This window comes from Brachycentrus maculatus, unplaced genomic scaffold, assembly GCF_059751285.1.
Source record: "Brachycentrus maculatus isolate JH-2025_06_01 unplaced genomic scaffold, ASM5975128v1 h1tg000811l, whole genome shotgun sequence".
Lineage (NCBI taxonomy): Eukaryota > Metazoa > Arthropoda > Insecta > Trichoptera > Brachycentridae > Brachycentrus > Brachycentrus maculatus.
In genome coordinates this window covers 135,230-162,218 of record NW_028281539.1, presented here as the reverse complement: position 1 = coordinate 162,218, position 26,989 = coordinate 135,230, and the positions used below count along the sequence as shown (strand labels likewise).

The following is a 26,989-nucleotide window of genomic DNA, read 5'->3' as shown; positions in this document are numbered from 1 at the left end:
TGTGATAAATAATTTGTAGACTTTTATTTATTTAACATACATTCCCATTCCTAGTCCTATATCACTACTACTTGTCCAATTCAATGTGTCCTTTCTTCTTGGCGATTTCATCCAATCTTGAACAAAAACAATTAAATAATTTTTAGATAAAAATAAATATTGATGATACATCGCTCACTCCTTTCAACAACGTCATAATTTGATGGATAATCACAAAGTTATTGCTTCAAACATAGATTATATTAAATATATCGTCTAAAGCCATCTATGGACTCTCACCCAAGCTACTATGAAGAATTTTTAAACACCATCACTCCTTTCAAGAACGTCATAAATAAAAAAAACATGATTTTTAACCGGATCCACGCGGCTCGCATAACCGTATGTGTTTTAACAAAACATGCCCCATACGCGGCTGACATAAGCTTTTGTGTTTTTACATTGCTCCAAGTTTCCAACCTCAGTTCAACTAGGAGGGATTTTTCATGGTGTGGAACTTTCGATAAAATAATACGTCATTCCTTGGCCTTATGACATCTGTTGAAATATCTGACTAATAATTTGTAACATCACAAGGATAAATAAAAGAACAGATCCCTGATTTTTCTTGCGGTCGGTAATTAGTCCGCGCCATAATCATGCCCTATATCTGTCTCACTCTCGACGCTACGCATCGCCAGTGGGTAAGAGTGACACACGATGCGTGCTTTGATTTATTTATGTTACGATCTAATTTGTTTATATTACGATATATTTCAAGAATAATGTGACACACGTGTATTATAGAGTACCAAAAAGGCACAATGAATCCCATTGAACGTTTTTGTTTAGGAAAATAAATCGTTTCTTAACTAAATACATGATAAAAGTAATCATTTAAAAAATGGCGAAATACCGCCGCACACGGGCGTCTCTTAGGAACAAAGTTAACGCGGTTAAAAGGTTAAGGAGATCGTTTATAAAGTTTAAAATTTTTAATAAAATGTATTAAAAATAAACATTAAGTCACTTTTTACTGTGCAACAGATCTTTTTAGGTAAAACCTAAATGTTTTTTCGCCATTTGAAAAAATTTAGTATATTTTAAAAAATAAATAAACAATACTTTTTCTTAAAAATGCATAAACAACACTAACTGCCCTGTAGCGGGTAAATATTAAGTTAAAAATATGCCGCTTTTGCTGGGATATAGTACATATTCTGGGCATCCCAAAAACATGCACAACTGAAAATTGACAATTTTTGATTTATGACATTGTTGAATGGAGTGAGCGACATATCATTTTGAGTGTGTCCAAATACTTGTTCGTAAATTTCGGTGGATGAAAAAGTTGTGAATAAAATATCTGCACCTCAGCTAAAATATCCTCAACTAAAATATCCTCAGATATACGTGCCACATGACCTGCCCAGTTCCACTTTAGTTCCATGATTCATTGAGCCATCTGTTGTTTCTAATAAATAATAATAAAACCCTTATCCGCACCCCAATGGTGCATAGGGCACTGCTTCATATAAACGCAGTGTTATCTTGATCGTTTAGACACGAAGGAAAGGTGATCAGCCCTCCGATTCAGGCACCAGTCCAGGGTAATATTGAATATATGTAACAGCGAAAAAATCACTTATATTCATTTTACCCCCCTTGGGAATCGAACCCGGGACCTCCAGAACGGTAGCCGAGCGTGCTGACCATTACACTACGGAGGCGGACAATTTTTTTTCTAATAAATAAAACTAATAAAACTACCGTAGAACAGGGCCACTTGAACTTTGATGCGTTACTTGAGCCCGGTACAAAAACATAATTAAATCTGTATTCGGTCTACAATAATGAACGTATGGTGACAATAAGTGTCACCTGTCAGGGAAACAATGAAGCATGTCGATACGTTCATTATTGTAGACCAGGTTCTGGAACCTGCGGCCTTTTGACTGATGCCAATTTAAATGAAACACAGACTACCGATGTGTAAGCGAGAAAAAATGAGTGAGCTCGCTTTGAGCACCAAATATTAAAATGCTTTCTAACAAAATAATAACCATATCCGCTCCCTAGTGGAGTCCACAAACTGTCTGCAGGCTTTTCTGTCGGCTGCCAGCTCCCTCGCATCCTCCCAAGTCAGATCCGCGTCCCGAAGCTCTGACGAGAACTGCCGACGAATTGTCAGCAGTGGTCGGGAACCTGATGCCTTGTAAAAGAGGCAAGCTTGATGGCGGCTCTCGGGAGGCATGCGGAGTACACGGCCGAGCCAACTGAATCGCCTTTTCTTGACGACAGTTGTGACCAAGATTTGCTGCGTCTTACGCCTCATCTCTTCATTCCTCACAAAGTCAAACCACTGCACGCCTAAGATTCTCCGCAAACACCTATTCTCAAAGCTTAGTACACGGCTGCTCTAGGCCCTTGTAAGGTGCCAAAACAAAAAGCAGGTGTAAATTAGTCATTGAAGGTTGGTAAACCTGTAACGTCAACAAGTATTTTTAATGATGTAAGTACTTTTTTATGTATTAAGTATGTTTCTTATAGATACGCAGCTTGATCATTAAATAAATTGATTTGTAAATATGCATTTTTTCTATATTTTTTTCAATTGCATTTTTAACAATTTGTATTGTGATATAGTTAAAATATTTAGTTTATAGGAGGGGTGTCAAAGCTTTCTTTACTGCGGCCTCATGTTGAATGAGATAAGTGAATGTGGCCTTTTGAAATAGAAAGGTTCCCTATGCCTGTTGTAGACCAAATACAGATCTATTTTTTTTTTGTACTGGGCTCAAGTAACAAAGTTCAAGTAGCCCCGTTCTATTGTATAGTTGCAAACCTGTGGAGATCTTTCAAGGACACCTCTCCAGATCCCCTGGGAAGAGGCTTGGGTTGGGATTTATCCGGCTTCCATCCCAGGAGGTATATCACGTGGAACGTTGCCGGTATACTCCGTTGATTCGTATCAGGATCAGTCTGCAAATGGACACTTGATGCATTGCTATATTGAGCAAAGGAAATTATTGAAACTCTTAAAATATCTTCATTACATCCTCGCAGAGGTCACTGTTTTTAAATAAACCATATGACATAGTGAAACGTTAGATGATGTAAATTTGATGACGTATGCGAATGCACGTTTTTCGTTTTATTCAAATATCTAAAGTTTAAACCTTAATCTCCCTTAGTTCTCTACAGATTTCAATACGAATGTTATTAATGGTCTTGCGATTTAGTTTTCATATTACTTTACTGGCCAATAAACCAACATTGTGACAAAAAACCATTCAATAAATTGCAGCAAAAACACTCACCTTTCCATACAATTCATCGTAAATTGCGGCGGCAGCGATCTGAGTGTCTCTCGCTAGGTGCAGCTGCCTGTTGAACGCCGCGTTACTCTCTCCCATACCCTTCAAATCGTTCATCAGCTCAAACATAGTTGGGTAGCCAACCACAATCTCATCCGTGTCGATAGTCTGCAGTGTGAACCCGGATCTGTGGCAGAAACAAATCATCAATCAGCGGGACACGGGAACAAAGAATGGTAAAACAAATTTGCAAGGCAAATGTAGTTGAGAAAAGGAGTATTTCAAACTGTCCCACCATTTCCAGACCTGATACAGAAGCATCTAGGCTTCCTGACAGACCTTCTCTATAATAATAAGCGAGGTACATTGAGAGCTGTCCCACCGCATTCCCAGACCTGATACAGAAGCATCTAGGCTTCCTGACAGACCTTCTCTATAGTAATAAGCGAGGTACATTGAGAACTGTCCCACCGCATTCCCAGACCTGATACAGAAGCATCTAGGCTTCCTGACAGACCTTCTCTATAATAATAATAAACAAGGTATATTAAAGGCTGTCCCACAACATTCTCAGACCTAATATAGAAGCATCTAGACTTCCTGACAGACCTTCTCTATAATAATATACGAGGTACATTAAAATCTGTCCCACCGCATTCTCAGATCTGATACGGAAGCGTACATATATGTGGTACCTGTTTAACAATCCTCCAATGTCTCGTATTCTAGTGAAAGGCGATATATGCGGAGCTATGCCGCCATTCCTTTCCAGGTCTGCCAGCTGGAGCGAAGACCGCAGTTCAAATAGCGTTTCTTCCCCGAAAAGCGTTGCCAAGAATACCTAAAACCAAAACTACAATGATGCAAATAAATGCACGGACCGATTGTCAAACCGCAATAGTGGTTGGTATTTAGACCATGTCTAGATACTAACTTCTATTACGGTTTCAACGTATGGGGTCCATACAAACAATAATATGACTGTAACAGCAAAACTTGACGTGATACAAGCTTGTCACCATATACACTTTGAATAAGAACAATTAACTTAGTCAAAATCAGTCATCAAAATTTCAGTTACAAAATCATTGTTGGCCAGTGAAATTAGCGTTCGGTAATTGCTAGTTGGAAGGTATTTTTTTTATCTGTGGCAACATCTAAGTATTTTGCTGATTTTCCAATAAATCAAGTGTTACATAAATGAAAAGTCTTACTCCGTCATTTTGAAGTGCCTTTATGATGTTGTCGAAGCATTTCGGGAGATCATTCACCCAGTGCAGGCAGAGAGATGACATCACGAGATCCACGCTGTCCGGGGGGAACTGAAAATGTGGGTGGGGTCAAATAAATATATGTGATTTTATCACTCTAATATATCGCTCACTCCTTTCAAGAACGTCATAAATAAAAAATTGTCAATTTTCAGTTGTGCACGTTTTCGGAATGCCCAGAAAATGTACTATAACCCAGCAAAAGCGGCATATTTTTAACTTAATATTTACCCGCTACAGGGCAGAAAGTGTTGTTTTTGCATTTTGAAGAAAAGGTATTGTTAATTTTCTTTTTTAATATACTAAATATTTTGTCCGCCTCCGTAGTGTAATGGTCAGCATGCTCGGCTACCGTTCTAGAGGTCCCGGGTTCGATTCCCAGGGAGGGGGGTTAAATAAATAAAAGTGATTTTTTCACTCTAATAATTATTCAATTTTACCCTGGACTGGTACCTGAAGCGGAGGGCTGATCACCTTTCCTTCGTGTGTTAACGAGCAAGATAACACTGCGTTTATATGACATAGTGCCTATGCACCATTAGGGTGCGGATAAGGGTTTTATTATTATTATTATTAATAATTATTCAATTTTACCCTGGACTGGTACCTGAAGCGGAGGGCTGATCACTTTTCCTTCGTGTGTTAACGATCAAGATAACACTGTGTTTATATAATGCAGTGCCCTATGCACCATTGGGGTGCGAATAAGGAATGGATTGTATATGTAATTACAAATATACTGAAATGATGAAAACAAGGAAGACAGATGCAGTAAGATCAGTTAAGTCCGGGGGGAGATAGAAAGGAACCGAGAAAGGTATGTAATAATTGAATAGATATATAAATTAAGAATGTGCGACAAAACGATGTATGATAGATGTGCGAATAGTGAAATAAGGAAGGAATGAAAGCTGATATAAGCATTATCAATAAAATTAAGAAAAGTGTGTTGAGATGGTTTGGACATGTAGAACGAATGAGTGAGGAAAGAACGGTAAAACAAATTTATGAGGCGAATGTTAGTGGGAAAAGAAGCAGAGGAAGACCGAGAAAAACATGGCACGATCAGGTATGCCAAATACTTGAAAGTGGTCAGGTTAGGAGTCGTAACAATCGGCGGGTATGTATGAGGAGATGCGTGAACGTGGAAGAGGCGAAGAATGTTTGCAAGGACAGAGTGGTGTGGCGCTCTATTCTCTCTGCCTACCCCTGCGGTGAAGCGGGGTGATGGTTAGTTAGTTTTTTTAGTTAGTTTAGATAAATTATTGTTGCAATCAAAATGGTGCCATGTGTCAGAAATATTTTTTAAAAATCAATATAAAATCATACCTCTATAGTTTCCTCGTCAGCCACCATTTTGGTTACGTGGATTCCTTCGGGAAGAACTGACTGCTCCAAGTAGGCTTGGTTTGTGTCACAAAGCGTCAGCTTTTCCACACTGTCCGGAGTCAGGTGTCTCGCTACATACCCTCTCGAACAACCTGAACAAACATAAAGTCGGAATCAGCCAATGAAGGCCATCTCACACATCATTCTTCAGTAATTCCTTCTCTGTCCAAGCGGCCAGACTATGGAATGAATTACCTCTCCGCGTAAACAAATGCACCTTCTCTAATCACTTTTAAGAAACGTCTGAGACATTACTATCTATCATTAGAACCCTAACTGTCCATCAAACGTCCTCCCTCTACCTCCTTCCCTAAACTCCCTTCTTCCTTTGCCTTCCTTATTATCATCTTTTGTAATTTATGTTTTTTTTAATGTTCAAGTACTATCTACCCTCTGATTGCAAACAGCTATATATGGTATCAAACGTTTTGACCAATATCACTAGTCTGTTTTTCGTATTTTGGAAGATATTGCCTTTTAGCAATAAGCCCGCCAATGTACTTATTTATTTTGTGTACATGAAGTTTAAATAAAATAAATAATCTAGGTATTTAGACACACTCAAAATGTTTTAAAATAAATAAATGGTTTAAAATAAGTCACAGCATTACTAACCTAGATCCACGGCGTTTTTGAAGACTTTCTTAATGTCGAAAACCCTGTCTGCCAACCGCCATCCAACTTCCTCCTTTACATAATCGAACAAATGCACATCGCTCGACTTGGCAGCGATATCCCGCTGTATAATTTTGGCTTTTCTGTCGAATATATTGACACTGGGGACATCATTGGCCCTTTGAAGCTTTAGCCTAGAGCAGGAACTGTGCAAAAACCGACAGCACTTTCCGACGTTCATATGTTTAGATTCGAAATTCACAAGATTTGCGCAGCCGAAAATGGTCGAGTTATTCCGAGAATATATATAATAATTACTATAGAACTTATTGTACTCATTACAAGATCTAAAACGACTTGGGTTTATTTTATGAAACGTGTGTTTCAAATACACTGACATTTTGACGATATTTTGAGTGTTATTATAACGTATAACATTCAAACGATTCTTATTTTTGTAGGTTATGTTTTCTTCTGTCTTATTTTGAAGTTTGACAGCTTTAGTGATGTGCGTACGCTGAACTTTTTACGATTATTTCGATTATTTTGAGCATTTATAAAAAAGTTTTTTTTAATTACCTAACGTCCAAGTGATTCTGAAATCTAGCTATGGCTTATGCAACACCGTTTATAATGTCCCTACTTTAAAAAAAGTATTTTTTACTTTGTGATGTGGTAATATAACACTCTCCTTATCTTTTATCGTTCACTTAAATTAGTGTTTTTGCCTAGAATTTTCACTGATGAATTACATGAAATTAAAGTAACTTCATGCCTGGTACACGCTTATTCATTATAAATTGCAGCAAAAACTCACACTTTTCCATATAATGGATCATTATCAGACGGGAGGAATATCTAATTTAACAACATATAAAGGGTTATATTCGTTTTGTGTTTCTAACAGCCGATATAATCACTATTTTCATTCATCATTTCTTTGTTTAAAATTCGCCTTCGTAAATACGTTGTTTTCGTAAGCTGGTAATGAATGACGTCACAGAAACGATGGACTTATTATAATACTGGTAACATTGCTAAATTATTGGCGGCTCTATTTGTTGATGTCTATGGTCCACCCTCCCACACCCCCTCCACATATTTATATATTAAGTGTAGTGGTAAACAAACCATCCACACTACTACTTTTACAGCTCTATAAACCATAGACAATAAACCGTATGACGTCATAAAACGTTCGATGACGGAAATTTGATGACGTATGCGTACGCACGTTTTTCGTTTCAATCAAATATTTTAAGTTTAAACCTTAATATCTCCCTTAGTTTTCTACAGATTTTAATAAGAATGCTATCGTTAGTCTCGTGAATTTTCATAAAAATTTATTGGCCAATAAACCAACATCGTGACAAAAATGTATTGGTTAATATTACACCGCTCTTTCACATTTCGTTCACTCCTTTCAAGAACGTCATAAATAAAAAAACTTGATTTTTCAGGAGAACGTTTTTCAAGTTTAATAATATAATACAATGTATTAAAAATAAATATCAAGCCACTTATTGAACTTTTACTGTGCAACAGATCTTTTTAGGTAAAACCTGAAGGTTTTTTCTCCATTTGAAAAATATTTAGTATGTTTAAAAAAATAATTAAACAATATCTTTTCTTCAAAATGCAAAAACAACACTTTCTGCCCTGCAGCGGGTAAATATTGAGTTAAAAATATGCCGCTTTTGCTGGGATATAGTACATTTTCTGGGCATTCCGAAAACATGAGCAACTGAAAATATACGATTTTTTATATATGACGTTTTTGAAAGGAGTGAGCGATTTATGACACGTACGTCAACACTTAATTCCGGCTCCGCCTGTACCAAGCATAATTCTTCTTCTTCTTTTTGATAGTTTTTCACCCATCATTCATCAAATATACCACAGACAATATTGTACAATACGTTACCTTAAACTGTCATCCATGCAAGATAAATTATGCAGGAATACTGCATAATTATCATGATGTGATCACTCCCCTTTGCACCATTTATAGACAATAAGGTAAAAAAGTTTGTAATAAGAAATAAACATAGAATAAAAAAAAATGTTTTATTAAAAAAAAAAACAGTAAGGTAGGTAACTACTTAGCAAATATTAAAATATCTTAGCCATACAGGAGAAAGTAACCAACTAACAAACAGTAAAATGTTCAGGAGGGCCATTTAAGTCACTTTTGCTTGGCAACAAAATAAACACCAATGCAGTTAGTCATTTTTAACAAGTCAATATATTATGCTTCCAATTTTAAAATCCTTTGGGATATTTTCAGGGCAATATTAAGCTAGTAAGATATCAAATAGTCAATGATCACGTTTTTGTAAAAAATGCACTTGGTCACTTTCTCCTATATGACTACGATATGCTCAAAATTATTTTGGAAAATAATATTGGTTAAAAATTTGTATATATTTGTTTGTATTAATATGCGGATTGGTTCCTTTCTGCGTAATACATTCTAATTCACATCCTGGAGGCAAATAAAATAAGTGCACTCATTTTTAAAGGGGGATATTCGATAGCCCGCAACTTAATTTTCTATAAACTCATAGTAACATTTAGTAACAACACCGTTTTTGTATTGAAAATGCAAGTTTTTCATCAAAATTAATGTATGGTTTGAAAAGAAAAGTGTTTTTGAAAGATAAGACGTTTAAAAAAATGATATAATATTTTAATATACATATTCTTTAAAAAAAAATCAACATATATTATTTTGAAAAAAAAAGTGCTATGAGACACGTCTGGCTCCTGGCGCAGCTGGTCGCGTACTAAATTGTATGTTTGAGAGTACCCCCTTATGGCAGAAATATAACATCGTTTGAATAGGGTATTATCATTTGGGAGGAATATCTAATTTAACAAACTCAACCTATAAAGGATTGTGTAAGACTTGTTTTGTGTTTATAACAGCCGATATAATCAATATTTTCATTCATCATTTATTTTGCAAAATTCACTTTCATAAAAACGTTGTTTTCGTAAGTTGGTAAGGAATGACGTCACATAAACAAATCCACACTACTACTAATACAGGTCTATAAAGCAGATACACAAAGGGATACACCTTGTAACACACCCGATGACGTAAAATTTGATGACGTAAAGCGGTGTCCGTTTTTCATTTTATTAAAATATCCAATGTTTAAACCTTCATATCTCCCTTATTTATGTACAGATTTTAATAACAATTATACCGATTGTCTTGTGATTTTTTATATTAATTTATTAGCTAATAAAAAAAAAGATCATGAGAAATCCGTATTATAATAATGCGTTTTAAATATCCAATACATATAAAACGTTGCATCCAATTTCTTTAAAAAAATACATTTTTGCTGTTTTATCTGATCCTGAATAAGAATTTCACAGCGTAATATCCGGTGACAGCTTGTATGAAGCGGTGGGTCCAATATAACCTAAAATAAGTATAAAAAATTAGTATAATTTTCATATATATTTTTTTATTTATAAATCGGAGAAATATTTGTGTTTTTATTATTTACACAAATATTTCAATTACATGCTTTGAGCCTAAGCGGCTCATTATTAGAAATAGGTATCAATTTGTGGTAGAGTGGGTTCGAACCAAGAAACTCTGAGTCAAGAGTCCGCGACACTAACCACGGGACCACAACCCGACAGTTGATATTGCATTTAATTTGACGCCACACGATGATATTATAACTATTTAAAAGTAATGAGAAAAACAGACTCTACTTAAAGTAGTTACAAATATATAAAGACGAATTACCCCTTAAAATTTGATTTTGTTAAAAAAAGTTCATACAAAAAAAGTTCATCCATAAAATTTCATAAATAAAAAGTTCAAATTTAAGAAGTTCATTCCTAAAAAGTTCATACATAAAAAGTTCATGCATAAAAGTTCAAACAAAAAATGTTCAAACAAAAAATTTTCATACAATAAAGAAGTTGATGCCTAAAAATGGCTGGTCCTTACCTCCTGTATCTTACCTTCACCATAATTTTCTAGTAAATTACTGTAACCATTTGCTTAAATGCAGCCCGTTTCGAAATGCTTTACGAAATTTTTATTATTATATATCTAATCAAATGGTGACATTAATTTATAAGGAAACTTTTGTTTAAACTTGATAACATAAAGGAGATAAGGATTGGCCTTTTAAATGTATGAACTTTTTTGTGTACAAACTTTTTTTATGGTTTTTCAACCCGTTTTTATTTGAAATGTTGATAAATGAACTTCTTATGCATGGACTTTAGAAAGTATGAGCATTTACATGTTGAACTTTATACGTTTAAGCTTTTATATGTATGAACTTTATGAATTTGAACTTTGTGTGAATGAACCTTGTTTGAACATTTGTATGTTTGTACTTTATGAGTTTGAACTTTATTTGTATGAACTTTTTGAGTTTAAACTTTTATACGTGTGAACTTTACACTTTGAAATTCTATATACTTGAAATTTTTGCATGAACTTTATATGTTTGAACTTTTGAATTTAAAGAACTTTTATGTGCATGAACTTTATGAGTTTGAACTTTTAAATGTGTAAATAATTTGTTAGTATATAATGATTGTTTCAGCCACCTTTGGACTTTTCGTTTGGCGGCAGGCATGGAGTCCAGGGTGTCCTTCAGGATGAACTTCCTGATGCCGAGCAGGTAGCGTCCCAGGTAGGCGTCCCAGTCGATGGGCCTCACGCTGCACGGGAACTCGTTGCTCTCCTCGGTCAGCTCCAGGTCCTTCATCAGGGCCGACATGTTCTCCACGGAGAACTTGAACTCGTTCATGGCGAAGAACTCGCCGGTCAGGGTGGCCATCTTGAAGCGCCTGGCCAGCTTCATCATGCTGAGAAAAATGGATATTAACAGTGTAAATATTATTTTTTGACATCTCATCAAAGATGAAGAAGGTGGTCAGCTGGAGTGTCCCTTAGAGACAAAATAAAGAGTCTAAGCATTTGGAAGCCTGGTTGTAACAGGCATCAATAGTAAGGTAGAGGAAAGGCAATTGAGATGGTATGGACACATAGGACGCAGATAACCTAATCATATTGTGAACTAGACAATCGCCATGGATCTTCCTCGAAAGACATCTAGAGGAAGACCAACAAATTCATGGATTATGCAAAGAGAGAACATGGTTCGAAGACATGGCCTAGGTGATGTTGTCCATGGCAGTAGGACCTACAACCCGAGGACGAGGAGAGCTGACCCCAGCAGTCTACAAAGACGATAAGTTGAGATGTAGCTAGGAAGAAGAAAAACATTGAATTTCCATCGTAAATTGTACGAATGTCTAGGGTATAAAAGAGGATGGCATGTTGAAATATCTGTCGAAGGAATGGAAGAAATATCACTCACATGGGTTTCTTCCCTTGGGCTCTCATGATAATATCAAAGACGATACTCGGGAGGTAGTGGGTGCTCAGCTCCCAGAAGAGATTGGCCAGTCTGTTGGTGGTATAGTTGAAGTTTGGGTACATCATCACGTACTTCGTGGGGCTGATTCTCGCATGCTCCACCGCGTACTTGGTGAACTGGTACCAGGTGAGCGGGTTCGTGGATCCGGATGTGCAGTTGTAGATCAGCGGCTGAGGATTCCTGGTGATGAGAACGGATCCGTTTTTATTTCATATTGATACCTCAAAATATAAAAACAATTTGGAAATATTGAAAGTGCCCAAACTTTCATATTCCTACTGTCAGATAGACTTCTTCATCTTCGTTGAGATATAAAAAAATATGTATATAAAAAGTTAAAAATATGCCTCTTTTGCTGGGATATAGTACATTTTCTGGGAATTCCGAAAACATGCACAGCTGAAAATTGACGATTTTTGATATATCGCTCACTCCTTTCAAGAACGTCATAAATCAAAAATCGTCAATTTTGAGTTGTGCATGTTTTCGTAATGCCCAGAAAATGTACTATATCCCGGCAAAAGCGGGATATTTTTAACTTAATATTTACCCGCTACAGGGCAGAAAGTGTTATTTTTGCATTTTGAAGAAAAGGTATTGTTTAATTATTTTTTTAAATATACTAAATATTTTTCAAATGGAAAAAAAACCTTCGAGTTTTACCTAAAAAGATCTGTTGCACAATAAAAAGTTCAATAAGTGGCTTGATATGTATTTTTAATACATTGTGTTTTATTTTTAAACCTTAAAAACGTTCTCCTGAAAAATCAAGTTTTTTTATTTATGACGTTCTTGAAAGGAGTGAGCGATATGACGTTGTTGAAAGGAGTGAGCGATATCTAGAAGGGGGCCTTTATCTAAGAGTAGAGAGTAGAAAGCCAGAGAAGCTAAAGGAAGTATAAAGGTTTTACTATAAGTACTTGTTTTTTTAGATTTGTTATTGTGATGGTTAGTTAGTGAGTAATTACTTGTTTTTCGACATCTCAACAAAGATGAAGAAGAAAATGATATCCAGGATTTGGACCTCACATACTAATAAGAGTTTCTGCTTAGTAAAAAGCTTCTTCACATCTCACCAATAGATGTCTCTAGTGAAGTTCTACTGATTCAAGAACAATGTTTCTAAATTGGTTCATATATAGAACTTCCAAGAATTTGAGTAGTATGGTTGTCAATAATGGGCAAAATTGGTGAATGATACACGTGTGTAAAATGATCACTTAAACCAGCTTATGACGGTCGTCAGCCCCGTGAATGCCCAGACTTCCATATTCTTCTTCGTCTTTGATGAGATGTCAAAAAATAATGTGAAAATAACTCCTGTAATTGGAGATAATCCAGATTTTGTGAAGTATTTGGACACACTCAAAATGTTGTAAAGTAATTACTTGTATTTTGTATGGTGCCAAGCAGCAGTGATACAAGAATTGACAGCGAGGTCCACTGGTACTAGGTCCATGACTCCATTTTCCTTGCAGATGGCACTTCTTATAGTCCCTCTGGATATTTCCATGACGATTCCTGGAACCATAAAACATGGTCCATATACATAAGCCAACATACCATAAGCAGTATCCACGAGCCTTTTATTTATATTAATTTATTTAAAAAATATATTGTATATTTAAAAAATCTTGTCCGCCTCCGTAATGTAATGGTCAGCACGCTCGGCCACCGTTCTGGAGGACCCGGGTTTGATTCCCAGGGGGGGTAAAATAAATATAAGTGATTTATTCACTGTAATATTTATTCAATACTACCCTGGACTGGTACCTGAAGCGGAGGGCTGATCACCTTTCCTTCATGTGTAAACGATCAAGATAACACTGCGTTTATATGACGCAGTGCCCTATGCACCATTGGGGTGCGGATAAGGGTTTTATTATTATTTATTATTATTTTAAAACACGACGACGGATGTTAGTGGTCAAAATAAAATATTGAACAAAGGCAAAATAAAGGAATGGGTTAATCAAGAGTTAATTCTATGAAAATTGTAAAATGTTTATATTCTTAATTTTTCTCTCTTTTCTTGTATGTATATTAGGTTAAAATCGTTAAAAACAATAAAAAAATGTATGTTAAAAGACCTCCACCGCCAAGACACACAAGGTGGCTTGGTGGGTCTCTGCAAAAAAATGTTTTTAAAAATGTAAATTTTGTGATTGAAATAAATCGATCACTCCTTTCAAGAACGTCATAAATCAAAAAACTTGATTTTTCAGGAGAACGTTTTTAAAGTTTAAGAATATAACACAATGCATTAAAAATAAATATCAAGCCACTTATTGAACTATTTACTGTGCAACAGATCTTTGTAAGTAAAACCTGAAGGTATTTTCTCCATTCGAAAAATATTAAGTATATTAAAAAAAAAATAAACAATACCTTTTCTTCAAAATGCAAAAACAACATTTTCTGCCCTGCAGCGGGTAAATACTAAGTTAAAAATATGGCTCTTTTTGAAAAAGTACATTTTCTGGGCATTCTGAAAACATGCACAACTGAAAATTGACGAGTTTTGATTTATGACGTTCTTGAAAGGAGTGAGCGAAAAGTATACAAATAAAAAAAATATACATATATTTTACATGCTAACGAATAAGATATATGATCTAAACTGATAGAAAAATCACTAAATAATTTTTTTATTTATTCTAAATATTATTAATATTTAATTCATTTTCTTTGTGGTTAGTCATTTTTACTTATTTTTTTTACAAAATATTAAAAATATATAACCACTCACCGAGATTTTTACGTCTACCGGTTTCGAGACGTACCCGTCTCTTCGTCAGGACAATCACTTTACACTATGGTGCTATGGTGGTAAAGGGTAGTATTGTTTGCATGCTGTAATAGTGATTGTACTGACGAAGAGACGGGTACGTCTCGAAACCGGTAGACATAAAAATCTCGGTGAGTAGTTTTATACTAATATTATTAACATTTTTGTAAAAAAAAAAGTATTTATTTATTTTTCCCTTCTTCTAAACCCTTATCAGCACCCAATGATGCAAAGGGCACTGCATTGAATACATTGAAGGTAGCTAAAATATATGTGAATTGAATACCTGTGACTCCAAAAAGGTTGTCAATCCATCCGGGAAACGGTTCCTTGTAGGCTGCAGTAACTGTGAAAAAAATTATAATTTATCTGTTAGTTTCTATGTAACTTCTTCCTTGCTCCATTACAACTTATCGCCTTTGTAGACTGTTGGGGTCAGCTCTCCTCGTCCTCAGGCTGTAGGTCCTCCTGTCATGGACAACGTCACCTAGGCCATCTGCAGCATCCATGAATTATTCAGTCTTTCTCTAGATGTCGTTCGAGGGAGATCCGAGTGAACAGCGATTGCCTGGTTCACAATATGATCAGGTTCTCTGCGTCCTATGTGCCCATACCATCTCAATTGGCTTTCCTCTACCTTACTATTGATGCCTGTTACAGCCAGGCTTCCACGAATGCGTGAACTCTTTATTTTGTCTCTAAGGGACACTCCAGCCGACCACCTAAGCATTCGCATTATACCAGTTTCTAGTTGCCTAGAGTATTGACTCAGGTCGTAGATTCTTCTGTCATGCAAAACGTCACCTAGGCCATGCCTTCGAGTCATGTTATCTTTCTATAGCATCCATGACTTCTTTGGTCTTCTAAATACATTTATTTTCCATTATTTTCTTGCTCATTCGACATGTCCAAACCATGTCAACACACCTTTCTTAATTTTATCGATAATGCTTATCTCAGCCTTGCATTCTTTCCTTGTTATGTTGAGATATAACGTGGTAATATTCTTCTTTGTAAATTAGTGGGTGTAAAATAATAAAATAAACAATGTGTTGCCTTGTAAAGTAAAGTAATGTAAAGTAAAGCTTAGTAAAGTAACGACATTAAAAATTTATTCTTAATTAATCTTTTTTAAATTACATATATTATGTGACAGTTCACAATATTTTTCTATCTATCTGATACTTTTGTTTATTCAGTGCGACGCATGCGACATCTGGTGGTAGATTTGCGCGATCTGCTTTACAGACCTTATTATTTATATATATATATATATATATATATATATATATATATATATATATATATATATATATATATATATATATATATATATACACATACTTATTATAATTTTAGTAACTCAGCGCAAACGAAACGCCAAAACCTATAATTTGAGGGGATAGGTTTGATCAATATAACTGAATAATATATTAAACTCCGATACGTTAGCGGAGTCGTACTCATCAAATATTTATTAAAAATGAAATGAAGACGTCTGACGCCATCAATGAATGTTTGTTGTCATATCAAACATTGAAGCATTGAATTAACTTGCTGTTGAAGTTTACAAATCCAAGAGTATAATGTGTGCTAAGAGAAACGATCATTTTCAGACGGGAGGAATATCTAATTTAACATACTCAACCTACAAAGGATTGTACAGTATCTACTCAATGAATTAGGGCCACGCAGAATTTCGCGCAATTTCTCAATTCAAACAGGAATAACTCAGAGAAAACCTTGAATAAAACAACATTGAATTTTATTTACACAAGAACACTTTATTACGCTTAAATTATGCATATATTTTCATATAAATATAGTTAGTATTTATTATTTCCACCTTTGGCAGAAATAACTGCCTCAATTCTTTTTGGCATACTTAAAATGCACTGTTTTATCGTGTTTTTTATTTCTTCGTCTTCTGACCTAATTTTTTTAATTTTTTTTTTAGACAGTCTACTGTCGGATTTGGGAATGAGTATACCTTATTTTTTAACATGCTCCATACGTTTTCTATAGGATTAAGGTCCGGAGAATTTCCAGGCCAGGGGAGCAAAGGCAGATTTTTGTTAGACAAAATTTTTATTATTGATTTAGCCCGGTGGCAAGGTGCCCCATCCTGCATGAAGGTGTATGGACCTTCTGTTGGGTCGAGTGTATGGTAGAAGGGCAATAAAATTCGTTCGAGGACCTGCTTATAGGAATTTTGGTTCATTGTTCCTTCCACGAAAAACAACGGCCCAGGTAAATTGTTAATAATACATGACCATATCATTGTTGCAGGGGGGTGTTTGATAACTTTAACCACACAGGCCTCATTGTAACGTTCCATTGGTGTTCTCCTGACGAATCGACGGCTCTCTGTCACGGCTTCTAACCGGCACTCATCACTAAAGATGACCTGAAAAATAATGAAAATTTAAGTTTAATTCAAATATATAAGTTTATTGACTAAAATGATATGTTGAAAATTCAATTTAAATAAATACCTTTTTCCAATCATCTACCGAGTAATTTCGATGTAGCCTGGCCCATTTTAATCGATCCGCTTTCATTCGTGGTGTCAATTTTGGTACTTTTACAGGGCGCCTGCATTTCAGATTTACTTCGTAAAGACGTCGCCTCAGTGTTGATACCGATATATTTATACCCTCTTCTTCCAATTTTATTTTTAATGTTTTTGCTGATGCACTTCGGTTTTCTAAGGCACTTTGAACGATTTTTTGATCAGTCCTCGGTGTTGTTTTTCTAATCTTACGACAGTTCTTTCGCTGATTGCTGGTGGCGGGTGACTGATTTTTTATTGATTTTGAAATTTTGTCCACTGTTTGACGAGAAACGTTTTCTTTTTTTTAAATTTCTCTATTAGATAGTATTCCTAATTTCAGTAGCACTATAACACTAGACTTTTTTTCCTCAGAAATGTCTTTACTTTTTCCCATTTTGTCCTTTTCAAAAAAAACACTTGTGTTTACAAAAAAAAATTATACTTTATGAACTAAAATTAAAAATTAAGTTTTTTTCACAAGACACGATAACTATATAACCTCTCTGAACAAAACAACAATCAGAACTCAAGAAACTTCACTAATAAATGAGATAGGGCTTTTTTTTGAACTTTCAACTATCTGTCTACCTGTGCTAATTAGGGACCTTTCTCAGAAAAAGGGTTTAAAATTTTGTAAACGCTTAAATAATCCAGGTATATTTTACATATTATTGAAGGTAATATACATGATATTAGATGTCAATAAAAAACTTAAAGCATTTATGTAAAATAAATGTAATAATCCAAAAGATTTCAGAGTATTCAAAAAAATAATGGGTGGCCCTAATTCATTGAGTAGATACTGTATTAGACTTGTGAAGTGTTTTTAACAGCCGATATAATCAATATTCTCATTTGTTATATTTTCTCATTTATTTCTTTTAAATATGCTTCTTGTGCCTATTTATTATACCTGCTTATTGTTTTTATATTTTGCCATGTATTAGTATTAGTTATTTAAAAAAAATCTCTTTTGTTACTTTATTATTTGTGTTCCAGTCTTGTTAGCCTTAATCCCATGTCCCAAAATGAGAAATAGAAAATACTCATCGGGAATATTATATATCGCTCACTCCTTTCAAGAACGTCATAAATAAAAAAAAACTACAATTTTCCGTTGTGCATGTTTTCGGAATGCCCAGAAAATGTACTATATCACAGCAAAAGCGGCACATTTTTATCATAATATGTACCCGCTACAGAAAGTGTTGTTTTGCATTTTGAAGAAAATGTATTGTTTAATAATTTTTTTTGATAAAAAAACCTCCATATTTTACCTAAAAAGATATGTTGTACAGAAAAAGTTCAATAAGAGGCTAGATATTTATTTTTAATACATTATGTTATATTTTTAAACATTAAAAACATTCTCCTGAAAAATCAATTTTTCTTATTTATTACGTTCTTGAAAGGAGTGAACGATATATGACTTATGTATTTAATATGTTTTGAGAAAATAAAATAAAAAAAATATTATACCGAGAAATGCTAATGAATTTAAAAAAAATATTAAAAAAAAATGTAATTCATGAATAATGAGAAACAGAAATTACTCATCGGAAATATTATATTAATGACTAATGTATGTAAGTTATTATTTTAATAATATATATATATATATATATATATATATATATATATATATATATATATATATATATATATATATATATATATATATATATATATATATATATATATATATATATATATATATATATATATATATATATATATATATATATATATATATATATATATATATATATATATATATATATATATATATATATATATATATATATATATATATATATATATATATATATATATATATATATATATATATATATATATATATATATATATATATATATATATATATATATATATATATATATATATATATATATATATATATATATATATATATATATATATATATATATATATATATATATATATATATATATATATATATATATATATATATATATATATATATATATATATATATATATGTATATATATATATAAATATATATATATATATGTATATATATATATATATATATATATATATATATATATATATATTGTATATATATTTATATATATATATATATATATATATATATATATATATATATATATTTTATAATAAGTTTACAAAGACAATCTGGCGTATCGTTATTTTATCTCTGCCTACCCCTGCGGGAACCAGTGTGTTGATTAATGTGTTAGTGAGTTAGAGGAGATATGTTGTGATATAAATAAACATATGATAATGTTGTCTGGACTCACCAATCGAAGGTCTTATGATGCATATAGGAAGACCAGCTCCATACTTCAGGATGATCTGCTCCCCCAATGCCTTGGTGAGTGTGTAAGTATTCGGGTGAGATCCCTAAGGAACGAAAAATAATTAAAATTTGAGTCCTGCATCAGTGCCCAGTGCACCACAACGTAGAACAGCGCCTCTCAATATGTGTTTCGCGAAGAATTTCGACTCCCAAAAGCATTTGTGACCCAAAAGCATTTGTGAGTTATTAACGACGACAAGCAGCAAAGTATTGATATATATATATATTTTTATTATCTCAATATGAATGAAGAAGAATATAGAAGTCAGATATTTACAGGGCTTATGACCCGCCATAGGCTAATTGCCTTTACCGCTCATAAATTGGATGTACATCGTAAATTTACGATTACAAGCGACTTCACCAGTGTATCATTTTTTTTGTATTTTATAGAAGAAGGCTGAGGTAGAGTAAGTAAGTATACTAGAGTAACAAAAAACAAGCTAAGAATGTCATAAATGAAGACTCTAAGGAGCATATCTGGCAAGAGTCTACGAGATAGAACAAGGAACACCAGGATAAGGGAAATATGTGAGATGGAAGATGTCGTTAGGTGGGGAAGGCAACGAAGGAGACAATGGTATAAGCATGTGAGGAGAATGGAACCATTCAGACTCCCCCACATTGCACTGCACGACCCAATACCAAGGTAGACCACCAAATAGATGTATCGACAGCTGGGAATCAACATCGCAGGAGGCTAATCCAAAATAAACAGGCAACAAGGCCCACACCAAGAAGCAGATGAAGAAGACTTATATGATGAAGAAATAGAAATGAATATGTAGATTACATTTATTTATTTATTTAAACTTCATGTACACAAAAGAAAACAGTACATTGGCGGGCTTATTTCTAAAAAGCAATAACCTTAAACCAACCAAAAACAGACAGTGATATTGATCAAAACGTTTGATACCATATAAAGCTGTTTGCAATCAGAGGGTAGACTTGATAGATAGTATTTAAACATTAAAAAAAACATAAATTACAAATTGATATTAAGGAAGGCAAAGGAAAAGGGAGTTTAGGGAAGGAGGTAGAGGGAAAAACTAAGGGATGAGGTCTGATGGACAGTTAGGATTCTAATAATAATTAGTAAAGTAGTAATATATGCAATATGCATACCTGAATCCTGGGAGTGATGATGTCGAGGAGTTCCTGAGGGAGATTGGCAGCGCACTGGATCAGGGAGTCAGGATCATGACTGACGGGATAAAACTTCTCGTCTATCTCGTAATTCTTGTCGGAGTTGCTGTAGGCTGTTGACACGTGAACGACACTCTAGAAACAAAAGTAGGTACTGTGCTAAGTAAAAAGCTTGTCCAAATCAACCAAAGAGCTTTACCGAGAAGTCGTACATGAAAGAACGTGCATATTATAAGATATGTTGGGATGTTAATTATCAATGTCGAGAAAAAATATGTAAAATTACTCCAAGTATAGAACAAAGTGAACAAGTATTTGGAAAAACTAATCACAACATTTTTCATGGGAAAAAGTCTTGGCTCGGGATGCAGTTCAGCTGTCCAAACTTAAAACACAGTGAGGGAATTTTTTTGTAATACGTTTTTTTTTGTATTTTTGGACTAAGTAGAATTTACTTAGTCCAAAAATGCAAAAAAACGTACTACAAAAAAAATGTCCCTTACTGTGTTTTGAGTTTGGACAGCCGAGTTGGTCGAGTGGACAGGTGAAAAAAGAGCGATTGATTTTTGAATTACCTAACGTCCAAGTGACTCTGAAATCTAGCTATGGTTTATGCAAAACCGCTTATCATGACCCTACTCAGGCTTCAATTTTGTAAAGTTTCATAGCCTATGCCTACTCGTGAGTGGATTTACTCTTTAAGTTTAATGTTCCTATAATTTATGTAATTCATGAGTGGAAATTCTAGGCAAAAACACTCGCAAGAGAGCGATTGCCAATGTGTAGGGGCTTTTATAGCCTCCGCTACGTCACTGTTCTCGCTAGCTCACTGTTGCCAACTTGACAGCTTGACAGGTTCGCTGTCCGTTTAGAGACCTACCCGAGTCACCAGAATCTAATCCTCTGGGTAAAAACTGAAGATTGTATTAGCCCTGCTTTGGAAATAGTTAAAAAATACAAATGTTTCAAAATAAAATGACGTTTAGATTCATACCTTTAGCTGTTTCATCCTATGGCATAATTCTAGGATCTTCTTCGTGCCGAGGGTGTTCAAAGTCAGCGCTTCTGACAGTGGTTCTACGAAGCGGATGGTCGCTGCAGAATGGATGACGATGTTCACTTCCTCCTCCAGGACCTTCCGGTCGGCTGGGGACATCCCGAGATCTGCCTGGGAGACGTCTCCCTCCAACGGGATGATCTTGTCCAACCTCTCGGGCCATTTGTCACGAATCCTGTCAAATATCTGTTGAATCCCAAAAATTAGACACTGAATTATCGGAGAATCCAACACAGACTACCCAAGAGATGGATTGACAGCTGGGAATAGACACCGCAGGAAGCTAATCCCTATTAAAAACACGCTACAATGTCTAAACCAAGAAGATGATAAATTTGTTTCACTTTTATTTCTTTCCTCATTCAATTCATATGCCCAAAATATGTCAACACACCTCTCTTAGTTCGTTGGATAATGCGTATCTTAGCCTTACATTCTTTGCTTATACCATTGTTGGAGCATCTATCATACATGGTTTTCCTGTACTGAGAGATCGCATTTTGACTGCATTCAGTCTACTTTCATCCTTATTTTACCAACTCCATGCTTCACTTCATACATGTGTACTGCCAGTTTAGCTTTTGATCTTAGATTTCCATTTGCTTTAACTGATTTCAGTACACCATTTACTCAATTCCCAACATTCACTCTCCTTATCATCTATAGAAAACATACTTCCCAGGTATAGGAAACCATCTACCTGTTCCACAATTTCCCCATTCACTACTATTTCACACCCAGATCTTTCATCTCTTTCAAAAACCATGTCTTTGGATTTGTCAACAGTCACCCGCAAATTTGAAGAAGAGAGAATAAAAGAAGCTTTGGAAGACCCCTAAAAAGATGGTCTGACGGCATAGCCGCTGTAGGGGGTAGAAACAGGCTGCAAGCAGCAACAGACCAAAAACAGTGAAAGGTACAGAAGAGTATCCAGCAGTACAATACAGAAGGCTAAAGATGAAGAAGATCTGCAAATCAATTTCACATTATTATTCAAACCCTTATCCACACCCCAATGGTGCATAGGGCACTGTACCATATAAACGCAGTGTTATCTTGATCGTTAACCCAAGAAGTAAAGGTGATCAGTTTCAGATACCAGTCCAGGGTAATATGAAATAAATATTACTGTAAAAAAATCGCTTACATTTATTTGACCCCCCTCACTGGGAATCTAACCCGGGACCTCCAGAATGGTAGCCGAGCGTGCTGAATATTACACTATGGATGCGGACAAAGACTTAAGACTAAAGATGAAGAAGTTCAGCAAATCAATTTCTTTGCACACATTATAGCAATCATAATTCTTATCTCACCAAATTCATACCTCATTGGGAATCCATCCTGATGGACCGATTGAACATCCATTGGCATATGAAGGTATTGTATTGTATCATATGAAGCATACCTGATTCTTCAGAAGCTCTTTATGTCTCTGTTCCACACCCAGTCCTCGCTTCTGTCGCATGAGAAGGTAGATGCATTTTATCCCTCCGCAAGACCTTAGCAATTTTTCCAAGAGTGCTTTGCCAAGAAATCCAGTTCCTCCAGTAACGAAAACGGTGGCACCGTAGTAAAAGTGTATTACGCTCCCGGGTAATGGTTTCAACACGCCATCATCGACCTCTGGACATTTTGATCTAGTGTCTTCTAGTTCTTCGATACTAGCAGGATTTTTTACGTCTTCGCGATAATTGGGTAATTTCGCATCGATTTTTGCGATCGGTTTGAAATTGTCGTCCAAATTGTTATTATTTTCCGCATTGATATCTTCAATTTCCGGTTGCATAGAGCTGAAATTTAAAATTTATTCTTTGATGAAAATTTCTACCGATTACAAATATTTTCATGAATAATTTTTATTAATTTTTAAATACTTAGGCATCATATTTTTAAACGAATTATATAAGTAATAATAATGATGGGTAATTTATATGGCTACTTTTAGTAAAAAAAAATTAAAGGCTACCGGTTACAATTCCAAATTTTAATTATTTAAAAAATTTTAAATTAGATTTTACGAAATACTACTACTACCACCACGCCGTTTCCCCGCAGGGGTAGGCAGAGAGGATGGAACGCCACACTCTTCTGTCCTGACATACACTCCTCGCCTCCTTCACATCCATACATCTAGTCATACATGCCCTCCGATTACGCAGACTTTTGACACCGCCAGATTTTAGGTTCTGATTGATCTGATCGTGCCAAGTCTTTTTCGGTCGTCCTCGTTCTGTTTTCCCTCTCACATTCGCCACATATATTTTTTTAATCATTCTCTCGTTATCCATTCGCTCCACATATCCATACCACCGCAAAGAACTATTCCTAATCATTTCAATTATTCCTCGTTCAGCCTTACAAAATCGTATAAGAAAATCACTTTATACCACTTGAGTTTATTTTATTAAGACGACTAGTTTCGGAAGCTATGCTTCCATCTTCAGGTTTAAATATAAACTTATGGAAGCATAACTTAAGTGTTTTTCTTTTACATTTTCATCACGTCTTACCACAAAGTGAATGCCGAATCAATAAATAAAATATATTTACGATATTATTATATAAATTTATGTATAAGGTTTTTTTTATATCTCAACGAAGATGAAGAAGTCTATCTGACAGTAGGAATATGAAAGTCTGGGCGTGTGATATCGCTCACTCTTTTCAAGAACGTCATATATAAAAATCGTAAATTTTCAGTTGTGCGTGTTTTCTGAATGCCCAAAAAATGTACTATATCCCAGCAAAAGAGGCATATTTTTAACTTAATATTTACCCGCTACAGGGCAGAAAGTGTTGTTTTTGCATTTTGAATAAAAGGTTTTGTTTAATAATTTTTTAAATAAGCTAAATATTTTTCAAATGGAGAACAAACATTCAGGTTTTACCTAAAAAGATCTGTTGCACAGTAAAAAGTTCAATAAGTGGCTTAATATTTATTTTTCATACATTGTATTATATTTTTAAACTTTAAAAACGATCTCCTGAAAAATCAAGTTTTCTGATTTATGACGATGTTGAAGGGAGTGAGCGATATGTGTCATTGGCAGGTATTGGTGATCATTTATACACTGTCTCACATTCACCATACTTGTCCAAACTTTTACCTCAGATAGATTTCTCTATCTACAACTATTTTGAAATAATGATTAAAGAAAACACTTCGTTTTTTACCACTTGAGTTTTATTATAGACTACATGTTTCAGAAATCCAAAAAAAACGAAATTCTAACAATAATTTATTAAATAATATATTGTTTCAAAATTCTTCAACATTGCTTTCCATTTTTCCTTTGTTTTCAAACTCCGTCCCTTGACTAACCCCTTCCCCTTACTTTCCCCTCTCCTTATTTATAGAACAATTTTATATTTTATATTTTAGTTATTATACAGACCTGAATGATGGAAGTTTAACTTCTGAAACATGTAGTCTATAATAAAACTCAAGTGGTAAAAAACGAAGTGTTTTCTTCAATCATTGTAACATGTCTTACCACAAAGTTAATGCCGAAACAATAAATAAAATATTTTGAAATATGTAAAAAAAGGTATTGATATAAAGGACAGGCTCCTATACTCCAAGCTATTCCTTTAAATGCTGGCTACCCACCAAAAAATGAAAATATGACCTCAGTAAAAGTGCCTTAGTTTTTAAGATATTTATACTTTTATGAATTTATTTATTTATTTCAAAGCGTATAACGTACATAAATCATTTTTACATATAATATTCCCGATGAGTAATTTCTATTTTTCATTTTGGGACATGGGATTATGGAATTTAATTCCCAAACATTTACGCTTGATATTAGTTTTTTGAGTGCCACTTCTTTAAATTTTCACATTATAGGATTCTAATTTATGTTTCACAGTAAAAAAGATAAATAATTTAATTTAAAATAGACACTTTCAACATCACAGCGTTACTTACGTAAGTTCAGTCGAATTTGTAGCTAGAGTTCCAGCCATATTGACAGGTTCGTCCTGCAAAATAAGTGTGTTTATCAATTATCTCATTAATATGGCAAAATGGAAACATATTATTTTTTGACATCTCATCAAAGATGAAGAAGAATATGGAAGTCTGGGCATTTACGGGGCTGACGACCGTCATCTGCTGGTTTAAGTGATTACTTTACACACGTGTAACATTCACCAATTCTACCCATTATTGACAACCACACTACTCAAATTCTTGGAAGTTCTTTATACATGAACCAATTTAAAAACCTTGTTCTTGAATCACTAGAACTTCACTAGAGACATCTATTGGTGAGATGTAAAGAATTTTTTTACTAAGCAGAAACTCTTATATCAGTATTCCATATTCTTCTTCATCTTTGATGAGATGTCAAAAATAATATGAAAATAACTCCTGTAATTGGAGATAATCCAGATTTTGTGAACAAGTATTTGGACACACTCAAAATGTTGTACAATGGAAACAAATGACATTTTTCCGATGAGAAGTACGGTATGTGAATGATTTTCTTGAACAAAGTTTTTTTTAATAATATAATAATAATAAAACCCTTATCCGCACCCCAATGGTGCATAGGGCACTGCTTCATGTAAACTCAGTGTTATCTTGATCGTTTACACATGAATGAAAGGTGATCAGTCCTCCGCTTCAGGTACCAGTCCAGGGTAATATTGAATAAATATTACAGTGAAAAAATCAGTCATATTTATTTGACCCCCCTTGGGAATCGAACCCGGGACCTCCAGAACGGTAGCCGAGCGTGCTGATTATTACACAACGGAGGCGGACAAATATAAAACATATTGTAGTTTTATTTAAAGAGATGAATGTAGATCTGGGTGTGAAATATTGGCAAATGAGGAAATTACGGAAAAGGTAGATGATTTCTTCACTAGGGTATGTTTTCTAGGGATGGAAAGGAGAGGCAGAAATTTCTTATTTTGAAAGCGGCCGGGTCGTGAGTCGTAATAATCGTCGGGCATGTATGAGGTATGTTTGTCCGCCTCCGTAGTGTAATGGTCAGCACGCTCGGCTACCGTTCTGGAGGTCCCGGGTTCGATTCCCAAGGGGGGTAAAATAAATATAAGTGATAATT

At 34.5% G+C, this 26,989-nt stretch overlaps 2 protein-coding genes across 2 annotated transcripts; both read right to left on the bottom strand.

The window, feature by feature from the left end:
- Nucleotides 1–7,064, bottom strand: LOC148300157 (arginine-hydroxylase NDUFAF5, mitochondrial-like). The gene is made up of 7 exons (XM_088275174.1): nt 6,572–7,064; nt 5,897–6,048; nt 4,511–4,618; nt 3,992–4,137; nt 3,300–3,483; nt 2,825–2,961; nt 1–116 (listed from the first exon to the last, which is right to left on the bottom strand). The coding sequence occupies exons 1-7, from the start codon at nt 6,969–6,971 to the stop codon at nt 68–70; spliced, it is 1,176 nt and encodes a 391-aa protein (XP_088131300.1). The 5' UTR covers nt 6,972–7,064; the 3' UTR covers nt 1–67.
- Nucleotides 7,065–9,929: 2,865 nt separating this feature from the next.
- Nucleotides 9,930–23,697, bottom strand: LOC148300156 (putative fatty acyl-CoA reductase CG5065). Its single transcript, XM_088275175.1, has 9 exons — nt 23,317–23,697; nt 21,846–22,094; nt 20,831–20,986; nt 19,644–19,746; nt 15,072–15,131; nt 13,386–13,518; nt 11,938–12,177; nt 11,162–11,422; nt 9,930–10,005 (listed from the first exon to the last, which is right to left on the bottom strand). Exons 1-9 carry the CDS (start codon nt 23,695–23,697, stop codon nt 9,930–9,932), a joined length of 1,659 nt encoding a protein of 552 aa, XP_088131301.1.
- Between the last annotated feature and the right edge of the window lie 3,292 nt (nt 23,698–26,989).